Source organism: Aquarana catesbeiana, linkage group LG11 (genome assembly GCF_042186555.1).
Source record: "Aquarana catesbeiana isolate 2022-GZ linkage group LG11, ASM4218655v1, whole genome shotgun sequence".
Lineage (NCBI taxonomy): Eukaryota > Metazoa > Chordata > Amphibia > Anura > Ranidae > Aquarana > Aquarana catesbeiana.
The window spans coordinates 230,465,171-230,489,821 of record NC_133334.1 but is presented as its reverse complement, the minus strand read 5'-3'; the positions used below and the strand labels follow the sequence as shown (position 1 = coordinate 230,489,821).

The 24,651-nt window shown below is 41.3% G+C and overlaps 1 protein-coding gene across 2 annotated transcripts in view; it reads left to right on the top strand.

Annotated features, from left to right (window-relative positions):
- Positions 1 to 24,651, top strand: part of LOC141112548 (5-hydroxytryptamine receptor 3A-like) — a 129,191-nt gene that overhangs the window by 2,225 nt on the left and 102,315 nt on the right. For both annotated transcript variants that reach the window (XM_073605467.1, XM_073605468.1), the window contains exon 2: positions 15,942 to 16,087. In XM_073605467.1, the coding sequence (XP_073461568.1) occupies positions 15,942 to 16,087 (146 nt within the window). The remainder of the gene's footprint in view (positions 1 to 15,941; positions 16,088 to 24,651) is intronic.

Here is a 24,651-nt window from a genome sequence, read left to right as displayed (position 1 = left end):
CCGCATCACTGTGCAATACCCTGCAATACTGTGCAATACCCCACAATACTGTGCAATACTTTGCAATACCCCACAACACTGTGCAATACTGTGCAATACCCCGCAATACTGTGCAATACCCCGCAATACTGTGCAATACCCTGCAATACTCTGCAATACCCTGCAATACTCTGCAATAACCTGCAATACCCCGCAGTACTCTGCAATACCCCGCAATACACTGCCATACCCAGCCATACTCTGCAATACCCAGCCATACTCTGCAATACTCTGTGATACTCTGCGATACCCCGCCATACTCTGCAATACCCCGCCATACTCTGCAATACCCTGCCATACCCAGCCATACTCTGCAATACTCGGTGATACCCTGCCATACCCTGCCATGCTCAGTCATGCTCGGCCATACCCAGCCATGCTCGGCCATACTCGGCCTCTGTATGTGGCCAGGCTGTGGAAGTCTCACACATGTGGTATCGCCGTACTCAGGGAGAGTAGGAGAATCTATTTTGGGGTGTCATTTTTGCTATGTACATGGTATGTGTTAGAAATATTGTATAAATGGACAATTTGGTGTTAAAAAAATGAGTTTTAACCACTTCCCGCCCGCCGGCTGTCATACGACATCCTTGACTTTGTGCGGGGATATCTGAATGATGGGTGCAGCTACAGGCATCATTCAGATATCAACTTTTTTAGCCGGCTATTCTCTACACCATAAGAATGATCATAGCGGCTGTTCCACTGCTTGATCGTTCTTAGGGGAGGCAAGAGGGGACGTCCCCCCTCCCGCTGCCCTCTGGTGTTTCTACCGACTCACCGCTACGATCAAAGCCAGGATTTTTTTTTTTTTTTTTTTCAGGCTTCCCAGCCTAGAGGTGAGATGTGGGGTCTTATTGACCCCATATTTCACTGTAAAGAGGACCTGGCATGCCATATTCCTATTACAAGGATATTTACATTCCTTGTAATAGGAATAAAAGTGGTCAAAAAATTTTTTTTTTTGGAAAAAAGCATCAAACTAAAATAAAGTAAAATGAACAATAAAAAAAAAATGTAGCTGTATAAATTTTGGCCAAAATATAAAGAAAAATTACTATTTTGCAAAATTTTATAACAGAAACTAAGAAAAATTCATTTTTTTTACTGATTTTTCGGTCTTTTTTCTTAGCGCAAAAAATAAAGAACCCAGCGGTGATTAAATACCCCCAAAAGAAAGCTCTATTTGTGTGAAAAAAAGGACAAAAATTTCATATAGATACAGTGTTGAATGACTAATTGTCATTCAAAACGTGAGAGCACCAAAAGCTGAAAATTGGTCTGGTTATTAGGGGGTTTAAGTGCCCAGTGATCAAGTGGTTAATACACCACCTGAAGTGTATTAGAAACAGTAAACCACCAAATGCACTGTAGATATAGGCTACACTGGATGCAATATATATATATATATATATATATATATATATACATATATATATATATATATATATATATATATATATATATATATATATATATATATAATATTTGACTGTGTATATATCGAATACACTGCCACTAACTGAATAACCTGCCTGCTTAATCTGCTTAATCTAACTCAAGCTATCTCTCTGTCCACGCCAACAACACTACACACGGCCCGCCCTGTAAGCAGCCTTATATAGTGTGGGGTGTGGACTTAGTCCCCCTTAAGCCATGATTGGCCAAAGGCACCCTGCCTTTGGCCAATTATGGCTCTCTCAGCAGAGCGCGCTATGATTGGCCAAAGCATGCAAGTCAGGTACATGCTTTGGCCATTCATCATACAGCAATGCACTCTCGCAGGGCATTCCACGGCGCTCAAATTTCCCACGAATGCCCCATATTGTTCGCTGTTCTGCGAACGGGCAAACGCCCAAAGTTCGAGTCAAACCTATGTACGACCCGAACATCGAGCTCATCCCTACTGTGTACACTGCCTGCACTGTATTAGAAACTGTACAACGGCTGCACTGTATTGTGTGCTGTGTACACCACCATAAGTGTAGTAGAAAATGTACACATTCTTTAATACTGTGTACACCGCCTGAAGTGTATTAGTAACAGTACACCACCGAATGCACTGTAGATATAGGCTACACTGGATGCAGAGTATATATATATATATATATATATATATATATATATATATATATATATATATACCCCCTTAAATTTTTCACTCTTTGTTATATTGCAGCCATTTTTTAAGTTCATTTTTTTTCCTCAGTAATGTACACACAGCACCCCATAATGACAGAAAAACACAGAATTGTTGACATTTTTGCAGATTTATTAAAAAATAAAAACTGAAATATCATATGGTCCTAAGTATTCAGACTCTTTGCTCAGTATTTAGTAGAAGCCCCCTTTTGATCTAATACAGCCATGAGTCTTTTTGGGAAAGATGCAACAAGTTTTTCACACCTGGATTTGGGCATCCTCTGCCATTCCTTCTTGCAGATCCTCTCCAGTTCTGTCAGGTTGGATGGTAAACGTTGGTGGACAGCCATTTTTAGGTGTCTCCAGAGATGCTCATTTGGGTTTAAGTCAGGGCTCTGGCTTGGCCATTCAAGAACACTCACAGAGTTGTTGTGAAGCCACTCCTTTGTTATTTTAGTTGTGTGCTTAGGGTCATTGCTTTGTTGGAAGGTAAACCTTCGGCCCAGTCTGAGGTCCTGAGCACTCTGGAGAAGGTTTTCATCCAATATATCCCTGTACTTGGCTGCATTCATCTTTCCCTCGATTGCAACCTGTCGTCCTGTCCTTGCAGCTGAAAAACACCCCCACAGCATGATGCTGCCACCACCATGCTTCACTGTTGGGACTGTATTGGACAGGTGATGAGCAGTGCCTGGTTTTCTCCACAGATACCTCTTAGAATTAAGGCCAAAATATTCTATCTTGGTCTCATCAGACCAAAGAATCTCATTTCTCACCATCTTGGAGTCCTTCAGGTGTTTTTTAGCAAACTCCATGCAGGCTTTCATGTGTCTTGCACTGAGGAGAGGCTTTCGTCGGGCCACACTGCCATAAACCCCCGACTGGTGGAGGGCTGCAGTGATGGTTGACTTTCTACAACTTTCTCCCATCTCCCGACTGCATCTCTGGAGCTCAGCCACAGTAATCTCTGGGTTCTTCTTTACCTCTCTCACCAAGGCTCTTCTCCCCCGATAGCTCAGTTTGGCCAGACGGCCAGCTCTAGGAAGGGTTCTGGTTGTCCCAAACGTCTTCCATTTAAGGATTATGGAGGCCACTGTGCTCTTAGGGACCTTAAGTGAAGCAAAAATTATTTCGTAACCTTGGTCAGATCTGTGCCTTGCCACAATTCTGTCTCTGGGCTCTTCAGGCAGTTCCTTTTGACTTCATGATTCTCATTTGCTCTGACATGCACTGTGAGCTGTAAGGTCTTGTATAGACAGGTGTGTGGCTTTCCTAATCAAGTCCAATCAGTATAATCAAACACAGCTGGACTCAAATGAAGGTGTAGAACCATCTCAAGGATGATCAGAAGAAACAGACAGCACCTGAGTTAAATATATGAGTGTCACAGCAAAGGGTCTGAATACTTAGGACGATGTGATATTTCAGTTTTTGTTTTTTAATAAATCTGCAAAAATGTCAACAATTCTGTGTTTTTCTGTCAATATGGGGTGCTGTGTGCACATTAATGAGGAAAAAAAATGAACTTAAATGATTTTAGCAAATGGCTGCAATATAACAAAGAGTGAAAAATTTAAGGGGGTCTGAATACTTTCCGTCCCCACTCAAAACTCCTGCCCGCAGCTCCTCAAGACCGGCGCGGTGTCCATCAAAAAAAAAAAAACTCGATTTGAATCATGAATCGAGTTTTTTTTTTTAAATCGCAGATTTTTTTTTTTTTTGGAGAAAATAGCCCAGCTCTTATAGCGCCTACAAACAAGGGGGAACATTTTCTGGAATTAATGCAACTTTTAGTTTGTGACTGCCTATCTCATTTCTTGAGGTGCTAAAATGGCAGGGCAGTAAATCCCACCCCAATGACCCCATTTTGGAAAGTAGACACCCCAAGGAATTTGCTGAGAGGCATGTTAAGCACATTGACTATTTTATTTTTTTGTCACAAGTGATTGAAAAATTACAAAAAAAAATTTTTTTTACACAAAGTTGTCACTGAAATGATATATTGCTCAAACATGACATGGGCATATGTGAAATGACACCCCAAAATACATTCTGCTGCTTCTCTTGAGTACGGGGATACCACATGTGTGGGACTTTTTGTCAGTCTAGCCACATACATGACCCTGAAAACCAATCATCGCCTTCAGACTTTCTAAGGGCGTAAATTTTTTATTTCACTCCTCACTACCTATCACAGTTCAGAAGGCCATAAAATGCCAAGATAGCACAACCCCCCCCCCCCCAAATGACCCAATTTTGTAAAGTAGACACCCCAAGCTATTTGCTGAGAGGCATGTTAAGTCCATGGAATATTTTATATTTTGCCACAAGTTTCGGGAAAATTACAATATTTTTTTTTTCAAGTGGGGATACCACATGTGTGAGACTTTTTGGCAGTCTAGCCACGTACAAGACCCCAAAAACCAAGAACCACCTTCAGGCTTTCTAAGGGCGTACATTTTTGAATTCACTCCTCACTACCTATCACAGTTTGGGAGGCTATGAAATGCCCAGATAGCGCAACCCTCCCCCCCCAATGACCCCATTTTGGAAAGTAGACACCCCAAGTTATTTGCTGAGAGGCATGTTAAGTATTTTGCAGATCTCGCTTTTTGTCACAAAGTTTTGAAAATTGAAAAAGGAAAAAAAAATTTCCTTTTCTTTCTTAATTTTCAAAAACAAATGAGAGCTGCAAAAAGAATACTCACCATGCCTCTTAGCAAATACCTTGGAGCCCTTTCACACTGAGGCGCTTTACAGGGGGTACAATGCTAAAAATAGCGCCTGCATAGCGCCTGTAAAGAGCCTCTCCTGTCTCTCCAGTGTGAAAGCCCGAGGGCTTTCACACTGGAGCGGTGAGCTTGCAGGACGGTAAAAAAAGTCCTGCAAGCCGCATCTTTGCAGCGCTGTAGGAGCGGTGTATATACCGCTCCTAAAGCGCCCCTGCCCATTGAAAACAATGGGGCAGGGCCGCCAAAGCACCAGCAAACTGCCACTGCAGCGGCGCTTTGCGGACGGTTATAACCCTTTTTCAGCCACTAGCGGGGTTAAAACCGCCCCGCTAGCGGCCGAATAGTGCCGCTAAAACGACAGTAAAGAGGCACAAAAAATAGCGCCGCTTTACCGTCGACCCCCACCCGCCCCAGTGTGAAAGGGCTCTTGGGATGTCTACTTTCCAAAATGGGGTCATTTGGGGGGTTTTGTGCTATCTTGTCATCTCAGGGCCTCCGAAACTGTGATAGGTAGTGAGGAAGTGAAATCACAATTTTACGCCCTTAGAAAGCCTGAAGGCAGTGCTTGGTTTTCAGGGTCCTGTATGCGGCTAAGCTCCCAAAAAGTCCCACACATGTTGTATCACTGTACTCAGGAGAAGCAGCAGAATATATTTTGGGGTGTAATTTCACATATGCTCATGGCATGTTTAAACAATATATCATTTCGTGACAACTTTGTGAAAAAAAGAAAAAAAATTGAAAACAAAGCCCTTTCTGACACTTTTTGTTTACATGAAAAAATATTTTTTTTTTTTTTGCTAGAAAATTACTTTGAACCCCCAAACATTATATATTTTTATAAAGCAAAGGCCCTACCGATTAAAATGGTGAGTGTTACAATTTTTTTTTCCCACACAATATTTGCGCAGCGATTTTTCAAACTAAATTTTTTGGGAAAAAAAAACACTTTTTTGAATTTTAATGCACTAAAACACACTATATTTCCCAAATGTTTGGTAAAATATGAAAGAAGATCTCATCCTGAGTACATAGATACCAAACACGACATGCTTTTCGAAATTGCGCACAATCGCGCAGCGGCAAAAAACATTACATACATTTTTAAAGGCCTTTAAAAGCCTTTACAGGTTACCACTTTAGATTTACAGATAAGGTCTCCTGCTAAAATTACTGCCCTCGATCTGACGTTCGCTGCAATACCTTACATGCATGGTGCAATTGCTGTTTACATATGACACAAGACCAGCCCTTGCGTTCGCCTTTGCGCGAGCACGGGGGGACAGGGGTGTTTTTTGGGGGTTTTTTATTATTTAGTTTGCTTTTTATTTTATTTTTACACTGTAACTTTAATTTTTTTTAATCATTTTTATTGTCATCACTGAGAATGTAAATATCCCCTATAATAGCAATAGGTAGTGACAGGTACTTTTTAAAAAAAAAATGGGGTCTATTAGACTCTAGATCTCTCCTCTGCCCTCAAAGCATCTGACCACACCAAGATCGGTGTGATAAGATGCTTTCCCAATTTCCCAATGGCGCTGTTTATATCCCGCAAAGTCATGAAATGCTCATAGCTTCCGGTTTCTTAGGTTATAGAGATGATTGGAGCCGTTCTGGTCTCCGATCAGCTCTATGGTCAGCTGGTGGAACCACTGGCTGCATTATCAGGATCCCTGATGGGACAGGAGAGCCCAAGAAAACCATGGAAGACGGCGGGGGGGGGGTGTTCCCAAAATAGCCGCTAGGATTGCTTTTACATGACAGCCGACCGCTGGTTCAAAAGAACGATACCAAGATGATACCTAAACCTGTAGGCATAATTCTCGTATAACCACTCAAAGTCCAGCAACATACCAGTACGTTGCTGGTCCTTGTTGGGCATATATTGTAATGTTCTTTTTTTTCATGAAGCCTGTGGGCTGCATGAAAAAGAGATTGGTCGGTGGGTATGCCCACCATTAGAATACCACCCTGCATCCACCCACTTTTAATGATGGGCATACATGCACCATTTTTTTTATCTGTGGTGGTGAAATCACCTCCTACAGTGCTGGAGTTGCTGATTTACGTATTGTGAGAGCAAACCCTGTTGCTGTCAAGATAAATAAATCAGTGCTGCAGCTGAATGGCATACCTGAAAAGCAAACAATGGTAACAATTAAACATTAACAAAATAAAACAACTTATTTTTTTATTGCAATCTGTGCCTAAAAAAAAAATGCCCAAGCATGGGGGCAATCCGCCCCTAATGTTAGGAGCAAATCGCCCCTCCACCCCTGCCCCCTTGCTTTGGCATATATGCTCTTTTTTGATAAATAAATCAGTGCTGCAGCTGAATGGCGTACCTACAAAGAAAATAATGGTTAACAATAAAAAACAGTAAAGTATAAAAGAATTACATACCTGCAAAGTAAACATGATAAAACATAGTAACATTAAAACATTGCAATTATAAAATACAGTGAAACAGAGCAGAACAAAAGAGAGAGAACAATAGAGAGAGAATAGAAAGAACAATAACACAACAACTATTTTTGGCTTTTCTAATATATATATATATATATATATATATATATATATATATATATATATACCCCCTTAAATTTTTCACTCTTTGTTATATTGCAGCCATTTTTTAAGTTCATTTTTTTTCCTCAGTAATGTACACACAGCACCCCATAATGACAGAAAAACACAGAATTGTTGACATTTTTGCAGATTTATTAAAAAATAAAAACTGAAATATCATATGGTCCTAAGTATTCAGACTCTTTGCTCAGTATTTAGTAGAAGCCCCCTTTTGATCTAATACAGCCATGAGTCTTTTTGGGAAAGATGCAACAAGTTTTTCACACCTGGATTTGGGCATCCTCTGCCATTCCTTCTTGCAGATCCTCTCCAGTTCTGTCAGGTTGGATGGTAAACGTTGGTGGACAGCCATTTTTAGGTGTCTCCAGAGATGCTCATTTGGGTTTAAGTCAGGGCTCTGGCTTGGCCATTCAAGAACACTCACAGAGTTGTTGTGAAGCCACTCCTTTGTTATTTTAGTTGTGTGCTTAGGGTCATTGCTTTGTTGGAAGGTAAACCTTCGGCCCAGTCTGAGGTCCTGAGCACTCTGGAGAAGGTTTTCATCCAATATATCCCTGTACTTGGCTGCATTCATCTTTCCCTCGATTGCAACCTGTCGTCCTGTCCTTGCAGCTGAAAAACACCCCCACAGCATGATGCTGCCACCACCATGCTTCACTGTTGGGACTGTATTGGACAGGTGATGAGCAGTGCCTGGTTTTCTCCACAGATACCTCTTAGAATTAAGGCCAAAATATTCTATCTTGGTCTCATCAGACCAAAGAATCTCATTTCTCACCATCTTGGAGTCCTTCAGGTGTTTTTTAGCAAACTCCATGCAGGCTTTCATGTGTCTTGCACTGAGGAGAGGCTTTCGTCGGGCCACACTGCCATAAACCCCCGACTGGTGGAGGGCTGCAGTGATGGTTGACTTTCTACAACTTTCTCCCATCTCCCGACTGCATCTCTGGAGCTCAGCCACAGTAATCTCTGGGTTCTTCTTTACCTCTCTCACCAAGGCTCTTCTCCCCCGATAGCTCAGTTTGGCCAGACGGCCAGCTCTAGGAAGGGTTCTGGTTGTCCCAAACGTCTTCCATTTAAGGATTATGGAGGCCACTGTGCTCTTAGGGACCTTAAGTGAAGCAAAAATTATTTCGTAACCTTGGTCAGATCTGTGCCTTGCCACAATTCTGTCTCTGGGCTCTTCAGGCAGTTCCTTTTGACTTCATGATTCTCATTTGCTCTGACATGCACTGTGAGCTGTAAGGTCTTGTATAGACAGGTGTGTGGCTTTCCTAATCAAGTCCAATCAGTATAATCAAACACAGCTGGACTCAAATGAAGGTGTAGAACCATCTCAAGGATGATCAGAAGAAACAGACAGCACCTGAGTTAAATATATGAGTGTCACAGCAAAGGGTCTGAATACTTAGGACGATGTGATATTTCAGTTTTTGTTTTTTAATAAATCTGCAAAAATGTCAACAATTCTGTGTTTTTCTGTCAATATGGGGTGCTGTGTGCACATTAATGAGGAAAAAAAATGAACTTAAATGATTTTAGCAAATGGCTGCAATATAACAAAGAGTGAAAAATTTAAGGGGGTCTGAATACTTTCCGTCCCCACTCAAAACTCCTGCCCGCAGCTCCTCAAGACCGGCGCGGTGTCCATCAAAAAAAAAAAAACTCGATTTGAATCATGAATCGAGTTTTTTTTTTTAAATCGCAGATTTTTTTTTTTTTTGGAGAAAATAGCCCAGCTCTTATAGCGCCTACAAACAAGGGGGAACATTTTCTGGAATTAATGCAACTTTTAGTTTGTGACTGCCTATCTCATTTCTTGAGGTGCTAAAATGGCAGGGCAGTAAATCCCACCCCAATGACCCCATTTTGGAAAGTAGACATTCAAACCCCCTTAAATTTTTCACTCTTTGCTATATTGCAGCCATTTGCTAAAATCATTTAAGTTCATTTTTTTTCCTCATTAATGTACACACAGCACCCTATATTGACAGAAAAACACAGAATTGTTGACATTTTTGCAGATTTAAAAACTGAAATATCACATCGTCCTAAGTATTCAGACCCTTTGCTGTGACACTCATATATTTAACTCAGGTGCTGTCTGTTTCTTGCTTCATACCATTATTAGCGTATACTGTTATATGTCTCTCTCTTTTCTATTTAGAGTCTACAAAATTGCACAGGTGTAATCATCTTTCCCCGAGGAAGCCAAAGTTGGCGAAACATGTAGGAATTGATTACCTGTTAGGACCTGCCTTCATACACACTGGCTGGTCTCCACTGTATTTTTATGTGTTGTTTTTTACAGTGACTCTGTGTATATTGCACCCTTGTACATTTGTACGGCTTTTTTATTATGTGTATTAATAAAACTATATTTTTTAATTATCTGTGTGAAAAATATTCTAAATCCTTGGCACTGCTATAATCCCCTCCCCTTTTCCTATATAATCCCCTCCCCTTTCCATATTCTTTGTTCTATATTACTTTTTCCATATACATTGTACATTTCACAACTTACATTTAAAAAATCCATTCATAGTCATTTCATCAACATTAATAAACCCCTCCCCTTTACCCCATCCATTAATACTTATTTTTTATGTGCAATCCCCCACTCAAAAAAAAAAAAAAAAAAATCATATATTATTCAATACCATTGTATCCTTTTATATATATATATATATATATATATATATATATATATATATATATTATATAAAATTTATTTCAGGTACTTATATAGCGCCGTCAATATAAATATATATATATATATATATATATATACTCCCCCCCCCCAAAAAAAAACCCCACGATTTATCTAGTGTCCAACCACTCTGATTTGGTGTCTCAAAGAACTGGGTGTGCGAGCTGTCCATCACCCGTAATTTACTGGGATATAGAAGGCTAAATTTTATCCCCTTCTCTCTCAACCTTCTCCGTACTTCCGTATAGGCTCTTCTTTGTTGCTGAATTTCAGGGGGATAATCAGGAAAGAACGATAACTTGGCGTTTTCATATTGTAAGTCTGTCCTTATCCTGGCCACCGATAAAATTTGATCTCGATCTCTATAGTTCAATAAAAGCACCATAAACGGGGGGGGGGGGGGGGGGGGGGTGTCTGTTAAGCCTAATGTTCTTATCAAGAATTTCTCTGAAAATTCAATTGGATTTTTTCCTTCCACTCACTCGGGTAGAGCTACAATTCGAATGTTGTTTCTCCTCAAACGGCTTTCTGTATCAATTGCACTGTCCTGCAAAGCTCTGATTTGTTTTTTCGACATATGCCATTCTCTATTATCTGTTTTTAATTTTTCTTCCACCTTTTGAGACCCGAATTTCCATTGCTGAAATTCTTTCTTGTATTTTATCAAACTCATGTCTCATTATGCTGACATCCACCGCTAAGGCATCAATTTTTGTTGTAAGAGCCTTGCTATTTACTTTAATGGCTTCCATGATATCTTTAGCAGAGGGAAATTGATCTACCTGATTTCTCTATTTCAGTCTGAGTTTCTACTGGTATTCCAACAGCTTGGGGGGATTTTATTTCCGGGGGAGGTTTAATACTGATTTTCCTGATGTCTTCGCTGCCATTGAGGTGGGAGAGAAGCAAGGGGTAACAATCTGCACTTTGACAAGGGGTTTATTAGGGGCCATGCAGACCTAATATTTGGGGAGCCTCACGGCTCTGAAAATCCCAGCTATTCAACAAAGGGCAAAAGTCCACGTTTTCCCTCACTCCCCACCTCTCCTCTCTCCTCTTTTTACAATCTTTTCCCCCTCTTCCTGGGGCAACTTAAGGCCTGGCTTTATGAGTTTGTGTTCCGCCTACTCCTCTCCCACCTGTCCCCTTATTTCTCTGTCCAAAATGCAGAAAGAAAAAAAAAACAGAACCTACTGTTTTGTTGTTTTCTGCCTGCTATATCGCAGGATCACTCAGATGGAAACATTTATCCAGAGTCTCTGCCGAGAGCTGATGACTGGTACCTGGAGAGCCAAGAGAGGCAGGAACCGGGAGCCAGGAACCAGGTATCAGGGGACTGAGGAAGCCAGGCACCGAGAGCCCAAAGCCAGGAACCAGAAGCCTAGAAGCCCTAGAAGCCGAGGGAACCAGGAACCAGGAGCCAAATGCCAGGAGCCAGGAGCCAGAATCTGAGGGGTCGGGGGTCATCCACTACCCCTCCTACTGCTCTGCTTTCTATACAAGGATCTGCACCATACTGATCGAGCGTTAGGAGCCGCCGACGATCCTCCTCTCTCCTCCTACTGCTCTGCCACTTGTTCGGAGATCTGTTCCGACCCCCCCTCCTTAGCAATAGTTTCTTGATGCCGCCACGGGGAAGAGTTATTCGACAGTTCGAGAGTTATTCGACGGTACAACTGGAGCTGGCATCTCACATTGCTGAGAACCTCATGGAAACGGAGCCCGCCCACCACTCCACACGTCACACACTCACACGCACATCACACATCCTGGAGCGTGTCCCACAGACTTTAACGGTATTCGCGTGTTCGCACAAATGTTTTGCCTGTTCACAAGTTCTGGTGCGAACCGAACTGGGGGGTGTTCGACTCATCCCTAGTTATTAGTGGAGAAGTGCCCTCTTACACAAGTAGGGATGAGCTGAACACACCCCTGGGTTCAGCAAACATAAGTAAAGCTTGGGTGCCAAATCCCAACCCTATTGAAGTCAGCTGAATACCATACCACTGTAGTGAAGTGATCATTTCTTTGCCCATTAACCAAGTGTATGCTCCTGTTATGCAGTGTTTGTTTTGCCCTTTTCCAATATGGCTGCTATGCTCTCTCTCTGCATTGAGGATGAGGTCATTAAGAAGAGCAGATGCATGGCAAGGTTGCTTGGGTAAGTTGGTGGAGGAGAGAACACATGTTGGAGAGAGAACAAAGGATTCCTGCAGAGAGAGAAAAGACTAAGTGCTGCAGCTTCCCCTCACTGAGACATACATAGACACTGATAATGATTTCATGTTCCTGTTTGGAAAATACCTTATGTTGAATGGTTCACTGAATGTTATTTCTGCAATACATGGACTTTCAAATACAATGCTGTGTGGATTACTGTCTATGTGGATGACACATTTCTCAATTGTGATTTCACTTGCTATCCACAAGCCCCAATTGAGTGGAGGCACTAGCGCATGTTAGAGATCCTGTCCTGATCACACAGATTATAAAGACTCTGCTCCTAAATACTATACAGGTGGCGCCATCATACCCCAGTAGCCGCAGAGAGTGAAACCAGACCCTGATCCAAGCATGCAGCTGTTGATGAGGACAAGGGCGTCTTCCCCACAACCCTGGCCCAGTGGTTGTGAGGGTCTGCGGGCAGAGGGATTTTTAGAATCTGGAAACTTCCTTTAACAATAAGGGAACGCCAAGATACTGCCCCTCCCATGTGAATGAGCAAGGAGTACATAGTACCCCTACTCATTCAGACAAAATATAAACAGTAACAAAAAAAAACTCACACACACAAAGCCTTTATTAAAAAAAAATGTCCCATGATGTATATCCACCATCAGCCATGTCATCCAGTGATGCAGATCCCTGTCAGTGATGACGATGATGCCTTACATCCATTGGCCCGCAAAGAGAAAAAAAACAAAACACCCACTGACACAATCCGATCCCGACAACTGCATGTCCACTACTGACAGCTCCAGCAGATGACAGTTTATATAAACAAAGGAAACTGTAGCACTAGAAAGGACCAATAGAAGCCCAACAATTTCACACTGTGTCTATATGAAACAGAGGACATTAATGTGTGTGTGTATATATATATATATATATAAAAAGCTCAAAAATATATACAAAAATATATATACTGTATGTAAGGGTCCAAAAATAAGCAATATCCTTGATGAAAGGACAAGCCCGTATGTAAAGATGGGCTCAGGCGTGTTCGGAAGCCCCACGTGCAGAGCCCGCCAGGAAGTTGGCACTGCACAGCGCTAATCACAAGCAGTGAGACATTGTCCTGATGCACAGCTGCAGAGATCGGGAAATGTCTCACTGCTTGTGATTAGTGCTGTGCAGTGCCGACTTCCTGGTGGGCTCTGCACGTGCGGCTTCTGAACACGGCTGAGCTTATCCTTACCTGTATGGACACAGCAAGTAAATGGATGTCATCAGTCAAAGGGCACACACTACGCTGACCATAGCATCACAATGTTTTTTAAATAACCTTGCTGAGCTCTGTAATCCCACAATCCAGTGATTCATCTGGCTACTGCTAAACCCAGGCTTGCCTGATTGCCCGACGATAAGAAAGAAAGAGTGTGCACCAGCCTAGTGCATTATCCTAAGGTATATTTATTAAAACCAAGATTAAAATCTCACAAGGGTAGGAAGAAAAAAATCGCACTATTAACAATCACAAGGCAATTGGTCCACTGGTAGCAGTTTCCAGGTCCTAGGAAGAGGAAGTACGAACCGCTGCTGGCTAACGCGTTTCGAAGGTGTCCCTTCTTCTTCAGAGCCTTATCTGTGCTATTCTCTTGCAGCTATTTATACATGTGTCCATCTGTTCATCTGGAAATCTCCTCTCAGATCAGTACTGGAGCCCCTCCCCTAATTGTTGGGAGGTCTTACAAAGGGCAGACCTTAACCACATTGTTGTATGTGTATAATGATAGTTTGTCTCTTATATCTTATCTTGTTATATTATTTTATTTTATTTCACATGTGTGTGCACACTGGAAGTGCATGCACCCAGCAGTAAGCTGACCTGGATCTATTGATGAGTACCGTACATCTAGTTGACCTGGGTATTGTAGATTGCAGATGGAGAATATCAAGTATCATGTATATAGAAAAGATAGCCTTAGCTCTCACCTTCACCCAAAGGGCCCCCTGTGAGAACCACAGCTGCTCCAGCATCCATAGCCGACAGCTCCCATCTGATCGCATGTTTCGATATCCCATACCACCCGCCGCGCTGTCACTTCCTAGTTGCGATCCACTGGGCAGAAGTGCGGTCCTGACGTCACTGCCCGTTGGCGCACGGGATTGACGTCTAGTAGTAAACAATAGCTGCCATATTATCAGAGGAAAAGGTAGAGGGCCAAGCCAGACAGAAGTGTTTGACGGGAAGTGACGTCAGGACCGCACTTCCGCCCAGTGGAGCGTTGTGCGTTCCACCCGCCGGGATGGGATATCGAGACATGTGATCAGATGGGAGCTGTCGGCTATGGACGCTGGAGCAGCTGTGGTTCTCACAGGGGGGCCCTTTTGGGTGAAGGTGAGAGCTAAGGCTATCTTTTCTATATACATGATACTTGATATTCTCCATCTGCAATCTACAATACCCAGGTCAACTAGATGTACGGTACTCATCAATAGATCCAGATCAGCTTACTGCCGGGTGCATGTACTTCCAGTGTGCACACACATGTGAAATAAAATATAAGATATGAGAGACAAACTATCATTATACACGTACAACAATGTGGTTAAGGTCTGCCCTATGTTAGCCCTCCCACCAATTAGGGGAGGGGCTCCAGTACTGATCTGAGAGTATTTCCAGATGAACAGATGGACACATGTGTAAATAGCTGCGAGAGAATAGCACAGATAAGGCTCTGAAGAAAAAGGGACACCTTCGAAATGCGTTAGCCAGCAGTGGTTCGTACGTCCTCTTCCTAGGACCTGGAAACTGCTACCAGTGGACCAATCGCCTTGTGATTGTTAATAGTGCGATTTATTTATTTATTTATTTTTTTCTTTCTACCCTTGTGAGTAGATTTTAATCTTGGTTTTAATAAATATACCTTAGGATAATGCACTAGGCTGGTGCACTCTCTTTCTTTCTTATCATTTACTACAAGGATATTCCATCCTGGAGAGCAGCAAGGCTGAAATTCATTGTCCTTTTTGAACCCTTGGGATCATCTAGCTGACACACCTGTGCGTAAGAGTATTTGCTTCTGTCATACTGTACAATGCCTGATTGCCCATGTGCTCCTGAGTGTTGCCCATGTGCTCCTGAGTGTTGCCCATGTGCTCCTGAGTGTTGCCCATGTGCTCCTGAGCATCTGTATGAGGATCCTGTGTGGAAAATAGCTGATCCTTTTGCTCAGGCTTTGTCTTTACAGCCAGTTGGTGTTAAATTCCAGATCTCCACAGGGTTACACTCTGCTGTTTCTCTTGGAGTTGTGTGATCTCTCTCTCTCTCTCTCTCTCTCTCTCTCTCTCTCTCTATGATCCTGTGCTCCCATGATGTATCATCCAGAATAGATTGGGGGGGGGGGGGGGGGGTTGTCTGGTATTAGTTCACCTTTACATTTTTTCTGTTAAGTTGAACTAACCCTTTTACATTGCATTAAAGCAGAAAGCATTTTGTTCTTTAAAAAAAAAATGAACTTATTGAACAAAAATGACAGTATATATGATTTCCTTTCTCCTAGGTGTTTGTCATGGTGGGTTTCCCTGTAGTTATAGTGACCTGGTGAAGAATCTAAATTTCACTAATGCAGGCGTTCGGCCAGTAAAAGACAGTTATACTGTAACCAATGTAACTATTGATATAACCCTGTACACTGTTGTTTCACTGGTAAGTTTGCATAACTGATTATGGGTTCTTGTATTGTATTTTCTACCTATTACTATCTTTATTGTACAGTATAGTGTTGTATATACTGTATATCAGTCATGCTGACAAACAAATATAACTTAATAAAGAAAAATAAATTGACATAGATCAAAAAATTTAAATGGCTGAAAATATATTTTTTATGCAGGAAGGTAAGTATATGTGTCATGGAGGTCTTTAAAGTTAAAGTGAACTTGATTTATCCTTAAAGTGTAAGTTCACCTTTACAGAAAATCTGTAAGGTGAACTTACGTTGGACCCTGTCCCTATCGCTCCTGGTCCCGCTAACCTGGAGAGCAACAATCATCCGTTCTGACACATCGCATCACCGCTTTACCAGCCGGGGGATTTGAAATCCGCACGGCTTTCTCTTCGTCCACGGTGGCAGGACGGGCTACCCGGGTTCTGATTTGTTGGTGCTGCCCATGTGACGGCGCCGACCAGTTAGAATGCTCCTAAACATACCTCCTGATGAGGTACGTTTTGGAGATTATGCCGAGGGGGTTTCTAAGCCCCGGACAAGTGAGGCGGCTTTACGATGTGTCAGATCGGGTGATCACAGCGCTCCAGGTCAGTGGGACTGGGGGGGGGGGGTGAGGAGGTGAACTTACCCTTTAAAGGACCCTTCCGGCTCAGCACATGTTTTTTATATATATACTGGAGCCTGTAAAGCATAGCACCCCTGATCAGCAGATTGTCAGGATCCTGCAGACTCTCAGTACATGGTCTGCCCATACCTCTGACATGAGCAGGCAGTCACTGAATTGCAGGAAGAATAAATGAATTAAAAGCTCACCACGCTGTTTTTAAATTAAGCCACAGGATGCTGGGAGAGGATCCCTTGTCTGCTGTCACAGGGAGGGGGGATCATACAGGAGCTGGAACATGTTACATGTTCCAAAGGTGAACTTAGCCTTTAAAGTGATATTAAACCCTCAGTGTAAGAAATTTCAGTAGCTGAATTAACCACTTACAGACCATCTGCAGCATTTACTGCAGCAAGGTGGCCCGGCTGCTGCTTCGTGCAGTAGGCTCCGGGGGGGCACACGCTCGCGGCATGCCGATTGAACGGAGGAGGAGCCATTCAGCGGCCACCCGTGAGCATTCCCCAGGGAGGCAGAGAGGCAGTACGGCGATCTGCCTATGTTAACAGGGGAGAACATAGAGATCTTGTGTTCCGACTAAGCTGGAACACGCGTCTCTGTGTTCTCCCAGTCAAAGCAATCCCCACACAGTTAGTAAGCACCCCCTAGGGACCCACTTAACCCTTTGATTGCCCCTGGTGTTAACCCCTTCCCTGCCAGTGTCATTATTACAGTAACAGTGCATATTTTTAGCACTGATCACTGTATCCGTGTCACTGGTCCCCAAAAAAGTGTCAAAAATGTCAGGTGTCTGATTTGTCAGCCACAATGTCGCAGTCCCGCTAAAAAACGCTGATCACCCCCATTGCTGGTAAAAAATAAATAAATAAAAATTCCATAAAAATATCCCATTATTTGTAGACGCTATAATTATTGCGTAAACCAATCAATATACACTTATTGGGATTTTTTTTTACCAAAAATATGTAGCACAATACATATTGGCCTAAATTGATGAAGAAATTAGATTTTTTAAATTTTTTTATTGGATATGTATTATAGCAGAAAGTAAAAAATATTGTTTTTTTTTTTTTTTTTCAAAATTGTCGCTCTTCTTCTTTTTTTTTTTTTTTTTTTGTTTATAGCGCAAAAAATAAAAACCGCAGAGGTGATCAAATACCACCAAAGGAAAGCTCTATTTGTGGGAAAAAAAGGATATCAATTTTACTTGGGTACATCGTTGCACAACCGTGCAATTGTCAAAGTAACGCAGTGCCCTTTGAAGGGGGTAAAACCTTATGGGGCTGAAGTTGTTAATCCGTTACTGCTTGCAGCTTCTTTAGCTTTTAATCATTGCCTATGTTCCATTTTAATCTATTGCCATGATCACTGCCCCAGGTTTCCTATTTCAGGGTAGTCCATTTCTCTTTCAGCGTCCTGTGGAAATACCCTTGCATGCAGGGACTAGAGTTTTGCCTTCTCTACACTGTGTGCAATAATAGAAACATACCGCCCTCTAGCTTATCATGGCAAAGCCCTCACCTTCTCTTTCCCTTTTTTATGCTAACAGACTGGATGGAGACTGCACTGTCCATGTCTTCTTTTGAAAAATGGAGGTTTAGGGAAGCAGCACTGAGAGAGCAGGAGCCGGCACCACTTGTAAACTGGAAGTACTAGGGAATGTTTAATTTGTGCTCAATGTGTTTTTTTTTTTTTTTTCCACTTCAGCGAAAATTTTCCGAGAGACATTATTTCAACTTTATGTGTCAAACTTTATCTCTTCTCCTTTTTCACATCATTGTGGATTGTTTCCGTCACATCTTTATTATTTTTCCCTTCTAGGATATTCTTAAATATTTTTAAAAACCGGCGACAAACCGCCTTCTATAATTATAAACCCTATTATTATCTTATTCTCTCTCAGTTCCTCTTATTTCCCCCCACCCCCCCCTCCCCCTCCCCTGTGTCTGGTCCGTTCCTTTATGTTATTTATTTATCCACTTGGCTCTGCACCTGTTCTTTCTTTTATCCTATCTAAATAAATATCCGAGACTTTGTAGTTTTTCCAACTTTCCCATCTACTATTATCCCCTTTCTCTCCTCCTTCCATTTTGTAGTGATAATCTATTTCCTTTAGCCAGTTTCTAATGTCTGGTTTTCCACTTTTTAGCCAATTCTTGGGAATTAAGGCCTTGGCCGCATTCAGGAGGTTAGGTATTATTGATTTTCTATATTGTTTCTTAGGTTTATTGTAGATATGGAAGAGGCATGTCCAAATATTTTGTTCTATTTCTTCTCCAGTTATTTCCTTTATGTTGTTTAACACTTCCTTCCAGTACTCCATTATTATTGGGCATTCCCACCATATGTGTATGATCGTTGCTATTTGGCCACATTTTCTCCAACACAAGGAGGTTCTATCTTGATGGAATCTGTGTATTCTTACTGGGGTCATATACCATCTTGATACTAGTTTATAATTCATTTCTATGGTCTTCATGTCCCAGGCCTTATTATATCCCATTTCTATCATTTTTTCCACTTTTTGGTTATCTATTTTTAAATTCATTTCTTTTTCCCATTGATTTATATATTCTGGTCTTTCTTGTGCTTCCAAATCTGTCAGTATACTATAAATTTTTGATGTTCCGTTTTTTAATGGTGTTTCATTGCTACATAGCTTTTCCAGTGCAGTTAATTTTGTTTCATCTCTCAGTGGGTGTGGTATTGTGCTTACTAGGTGCCTTATTTGAATATAATTCCATTCATTCATCTTCCATCCATTCCTTTCCTCTATTTCTACTCGTGTTCTTATTTTGCCATTTCTAGTGATATCTTTCAGTCGTGGGTTACCTATTCCTTGAATTTCAAATATTTCCCTCCCAGGGGTGAAGAGATTTGATCCTGTGAGTGCTAATAGTGGTGAATTATATTTCCATTCATTCTTTAAGTGAATGGTGTCCCAAATTTTAAATACATTTTTTGTTATTTCGTGCGTGTCGGTGTCCAATATTCTATATTTCCGTGGAATCCAAATATTCTTATGTAGTGTGGCTCCACTTATTGTGTTTTCCATTTCCACCCATTTTTTTTCATTTTTCTCATTTGTCCACTCTAACATTCGTGTTAAAACTATGGCTTTATAGTACCTACTTATATCTGGGACGGCAAGACCCCCATGCTCCTTTTTCCTTGTGATCAGCGTGTATTTAATTCTTGGTTTTTTATTAAGCCATATGTATTTTAGCAGGATTGTTTTAATTATTTTAAAAAAGCTCTGCGGGATTTTTACTGGTAACATCTGTAATCTGTAATTTATTTTAGGTAATATCGTCATCTTAAACATATTTATTCTTCCAATCCATGAAAGTGGCTGTATTCTTAACTTTTTCATTTCTTCTTTGACCTCATTGATCAGTGGAATAAAGTTTGCCTGATAAATTTTTTCGACTCTAGGAGTTATTTTAATTCCAAGGTAATTGAGTTCTTTTACCCAAGTGAATGGGAATTCTTTTTGTAAAAACTGAACTTCCTTTTCCTCTAGACCTATGTTTAATATTTCCGTTTTTATTGGATTAATTTTGAAGTTTGACAGTTCTCCGTATTTTTTAATTTCTTTCAGTATGTTTGGGAGTGACACTCTTGGGTTGGATACGTACATCAAGATGTCGTCCGCGTAGGCAGCGATCTTATGCTCTTTTCCTCCTAGTTTCGCTCCTTCTACCTCTTTGTTATTGCGGAGTGTTACTAATAGTGGTTCTAAGGCCAATACATATAATAGTGGAGACAGTGGACAGCCTTGCCGTGTTCCATTGTGCATCTTAATTTTTGGAGAGAGTCTACCGTTTACTTTTACGACTGCTGTCGGGCCATTATACAAATTTGTTATCCACTTCATCATTTTTGTCCCAATACCCAAGTGCCGCAATGTATCCATCATGAAACCCCAGTCTACCCTGTCAAATGCTTTTTCTGCATCCAATGACAGGAATAGAACTGGGGTCTCATTCTGCACCTTCTTGTGCAACATCAATAATGATTTTAGGCTGTTGTCCCGCCCCTCTCTCCCCGGGACAAAACCAGTTTGGTCCGGGTTGATCCACAGTGGGATTAGTTTTTTTATCCTAGTGGCCAGGATCTTGGAGTACAGCTTCGTATCAGCGTTCAATAGGGCTATTGGCCTGTAGCTTGAGCAGTTAACTTTGTCTTTCCCTTCTTTTGGTAGTATTGTAATATGAGCTAATAACGATTCACTTCTTATTTCTTCATCTTCCCCTAAGGAATTCATATATTCTAATAGTTTTGGAGTCAGCTGTTCTTCAAATTTTTTATAGTATTTGACCGTAAACCCGTCTGGTCCTGGGCTTTTTCCTACGGGAGTTTCCTTTAATGCCAGTTTTACCTCTTCATGCGTAATATTTTTTTCCAATTCTTCTAGTTGGTCTATTTTTAGTTTTGGTAAGTTTGCTTTTTTTAAATATTCTTGTATCTTCTTTGTTCTTGTATTCGCTTCTTTCCAACTTTCCTGTCCTTTTATTGCATAAAGGGAGCTGAAGTATTTTTGAAATGTTATCGCTATATCTGTGGTTTTATTTACCACTTCTCCTTTTTCATTTTTGATCTTCTCAATGTAATTCAAAGACTTCTTTTTTTTTACCAGATTTGCTAGGTATTTTCCTGGTTTATTAGCCCATTTATATTTTTCTTGTACTACTCTGTTGTAGTCCTTCCTTTCTTCTTGTTCCATCCAGTCTTTTAATTGCTCTCTCTTTTGAGATAGTAGGCCGAAGATTTTGTTGTTTACTTGATTTTTGTGTTTTCGTTCCAATTCATAAATTTCTTTAATTATTTGTTGCATGTTTGTTTTCCTTTCCTGTTTTTTTCTTGCCCCTATAGCTATTAACTTGCCCCTAATAACAGATTTATGCGCCTCCCATATTGTTGCTTTCGATACTTCTGGTGTATCGTTTTCTTCAAAATATCTTTTAATTTCTTCTATGATGCTTATTTCGGTCTCACTGTCTTCTAATAAAGTTTCGTTGATTCTCCATGGACCCCTTTCAAGGACTTCTCCTTTTATTTTCATTCTCAAGATTACTGGGCTGTGATCTGAGGCGGTTATTATGCCTATTTTTGTTTCTTCTATTTCTTCCAAGTTTCTATGTTCGACCATGATGTAATCCAATCTGGAGTAAATTTTGTGTACTGTTGAGTAGAATGTGTAGTCCTTTGTGCTGGGGTGCTGAATTCTCCAAGGGTCTATTAGTTGTTGTTCATATAATGTTCTTTTTAATTTCTTTAGTTGATTTACCTCTTTGTCCCTTACTCTTGAGGTACTGTCCATTTTATTATCCATGCTGAAGTTGAAGTCTCCAGCTAGTATTAATTTCCCTTGCTTGAATTCCATTAGTATTTTAATTATATCTATCAAATATTTTTTAGGGTTCTTATTAGGACAGTAGACATTGGCCAATGTATATTTTACCCCATGTATAGTTCCTGTAATAAAAAGATATCGACCCTCCGGGTCTATTTTCCTTTGATCTATTAGAAAACGTACATTTTTCCCTATACCGATGGCTACTCCTTTGGCCCTTCTTATTGGCGAGTCTCCTTGATACCATGTTGGTATGTTTCTTGAATAAATTTTGGCACTTGAGTTTTGGGTTATATGCATCTCCTGTAGGAAAATTATTTCTGCTTTACTTTTTTCTAGTTCTCGGAGGATGATATTTCTCTTCCCTGGGGAATTTAGTCCTCGGACATTGTAAGAGATTATTTTTATGCTGTTTACATTTTCCATTCTTGTGCCTTTTCTTCCCCGCCCGTCCTCCGGCCCTCCCCCCCACGCGGTCCCCCTAGGAGACCGGATGGAGGGGACACCCAGCGGACGCACGGGGTCTCCTCATCTCTTGTCTCAGAATAGGTGTGCCTATGTAACCACTCATGTGACTCAGACCTCTCCCTCCCCACCCTCCCTCCCCCTCCCCTCCCTCCTCCCACCCTCCCCCTCCCTTTTTTCTGATATGGGTTTTTTACCCCCATATTCTCTAGAGCTGAGAGCATTTTACTTTGTTTTGTGGGGCACGCTCTGCCCCCTCTGCTCTATTTATTGTGAGGCGGAGCTCTGTAAGACACCCTATTACCCCCCTGCCTAAGCACTAATAGGGCGACCCCCTGTCCACTCCGTGAGTCCCTGTCTCCCTCTCCCTGCATTTTTGTTGTGTTTTACCAATCCTTTCACTTTCCTTTTTTTCCCATCCCATCAACCCCAGCCCCCCCCCCCCCCTTTCCACTCTAAGGCCCCTTGCACCGTTGTGTGGTATTTTCTCAGATATTAATTTCCTCGAGAGTCCACATCTTGATGTCTGATCCTTGAATTTACTTGCCACTGTAGGTCATCTCTTGCCGTTATTCGCTCCTGACTATTTGCGTATTTTTCCAGTTCTGGGGAGGGGATTTCTAGTTTGTTGCAAAAGTCCGGAATCTCCTCCACATGTCTTAGCCTCGCACTTATTCCGTTTTTCCTTGCTATTAGACATGCTGGAAAACCCCAGTTGTATTGAATTTCTTGCTCCCGGAGGATTTCTAATAATGGCTTTAGTATCCGTCGTCTTTTCAATGTTTCTTGAGATAAGTCTTGAAATATTTGTAATTTACCTCCCGCAAACTCTATTTGTGTTTTCCTCTTTAGGTTTATCCAGATCTGTTTTTTTTTCTTCCCATTTTTCAAAGCGTACGATTACATCTCTAGGTGTTTCCCTTGCAGACCTTTGAGGTTTTTTTACTCGAAAGACACTTTCTATTCCTATTGTGTTAGTTGTTTCCTTTCCCAAGATTTGGTTGAAGAGATTGTTCATTTTTTCTATTAGATTTTCTGCTTGTTCTGTTTCCGGTAACCCACGTATTCTCAAGTTTTTCTTTTTATCTCTATTTTCTTGCTCTTCTATTTTATATGATTGTTCCTGTTGTTCCCGTTTTAATTTCTTTATTTCATCCTCTAGTTCCTTTATGTTTTTTTGATGTAGGTCTACTTTGATCTCTACTTCTTCCACTCTGTTTAACATATATCCCATATCTTTATGGAGTGTTGACATCTCTGCTTTTAGGGAATTCTCTAGTGCCGCAAACATTTTTTCCATATCCTGTTTTGTTGGCAACTGTGGCCCTTGTTGTCCTTCCTCCTTTCCTCTGTCTTCCTCTCCCATTTCTGGCTCCATTCTGGGTTCTGAGAGGTGGCTGGTTTGTGTTAAACTACATGCTGAGGGCTTAATACTATTTTAAGGTAGATGTAAAAGCATCCTATAACCCCAGGTCCAAATGCTACTTCTAGCAGTGCTTTACTCTCATATGCTTAATTATTAAAGTGGCATTAAATTACCTTTATATTCAATTGTTTACCTGTGGTCCTGTGACCACTAACCCTTGGCACTTGTTTGTGGTGGGCAGCAATTTTCAAGTTTTGCAAATTGGATTTAGGTCTGGACTTTAACTGGGCAATTCTAACACACGAATATGCTTTGATCTAAACCATTCCATTGTAGCTCTGGCTGTATGTTTAGGGTCATTGTGTTGCTGGAAGGTGAACCTCCACCCCAGTCTCAAGTCTTTTGCAGACTCTAATGCCGCCTACACACAATCACACCAAAGTCTGATCGTTTAGAACGCGATGACGTACGACGGGATTAGAAAAAGGAAGTTCAATAGCCAGTAGCCAATAGCTGCCCTTGCGTTGTTTTTGGTCCGTCGGACTAGCATACAGACGAACGGTTTTCCCGATAGGAATTGAGTCCGTTGGAAAAATTTGAAACATGTTCTATTTCTAGATCCGTCAGAATTTTTGAAAGAAAAAGTACGATGAAGCCCACACACGATCGGAATGTCCGACGGAATGATTCCGCCTGACCTTTTCTGCCAGAAAGTCCGGTCTTGTGTACGCGG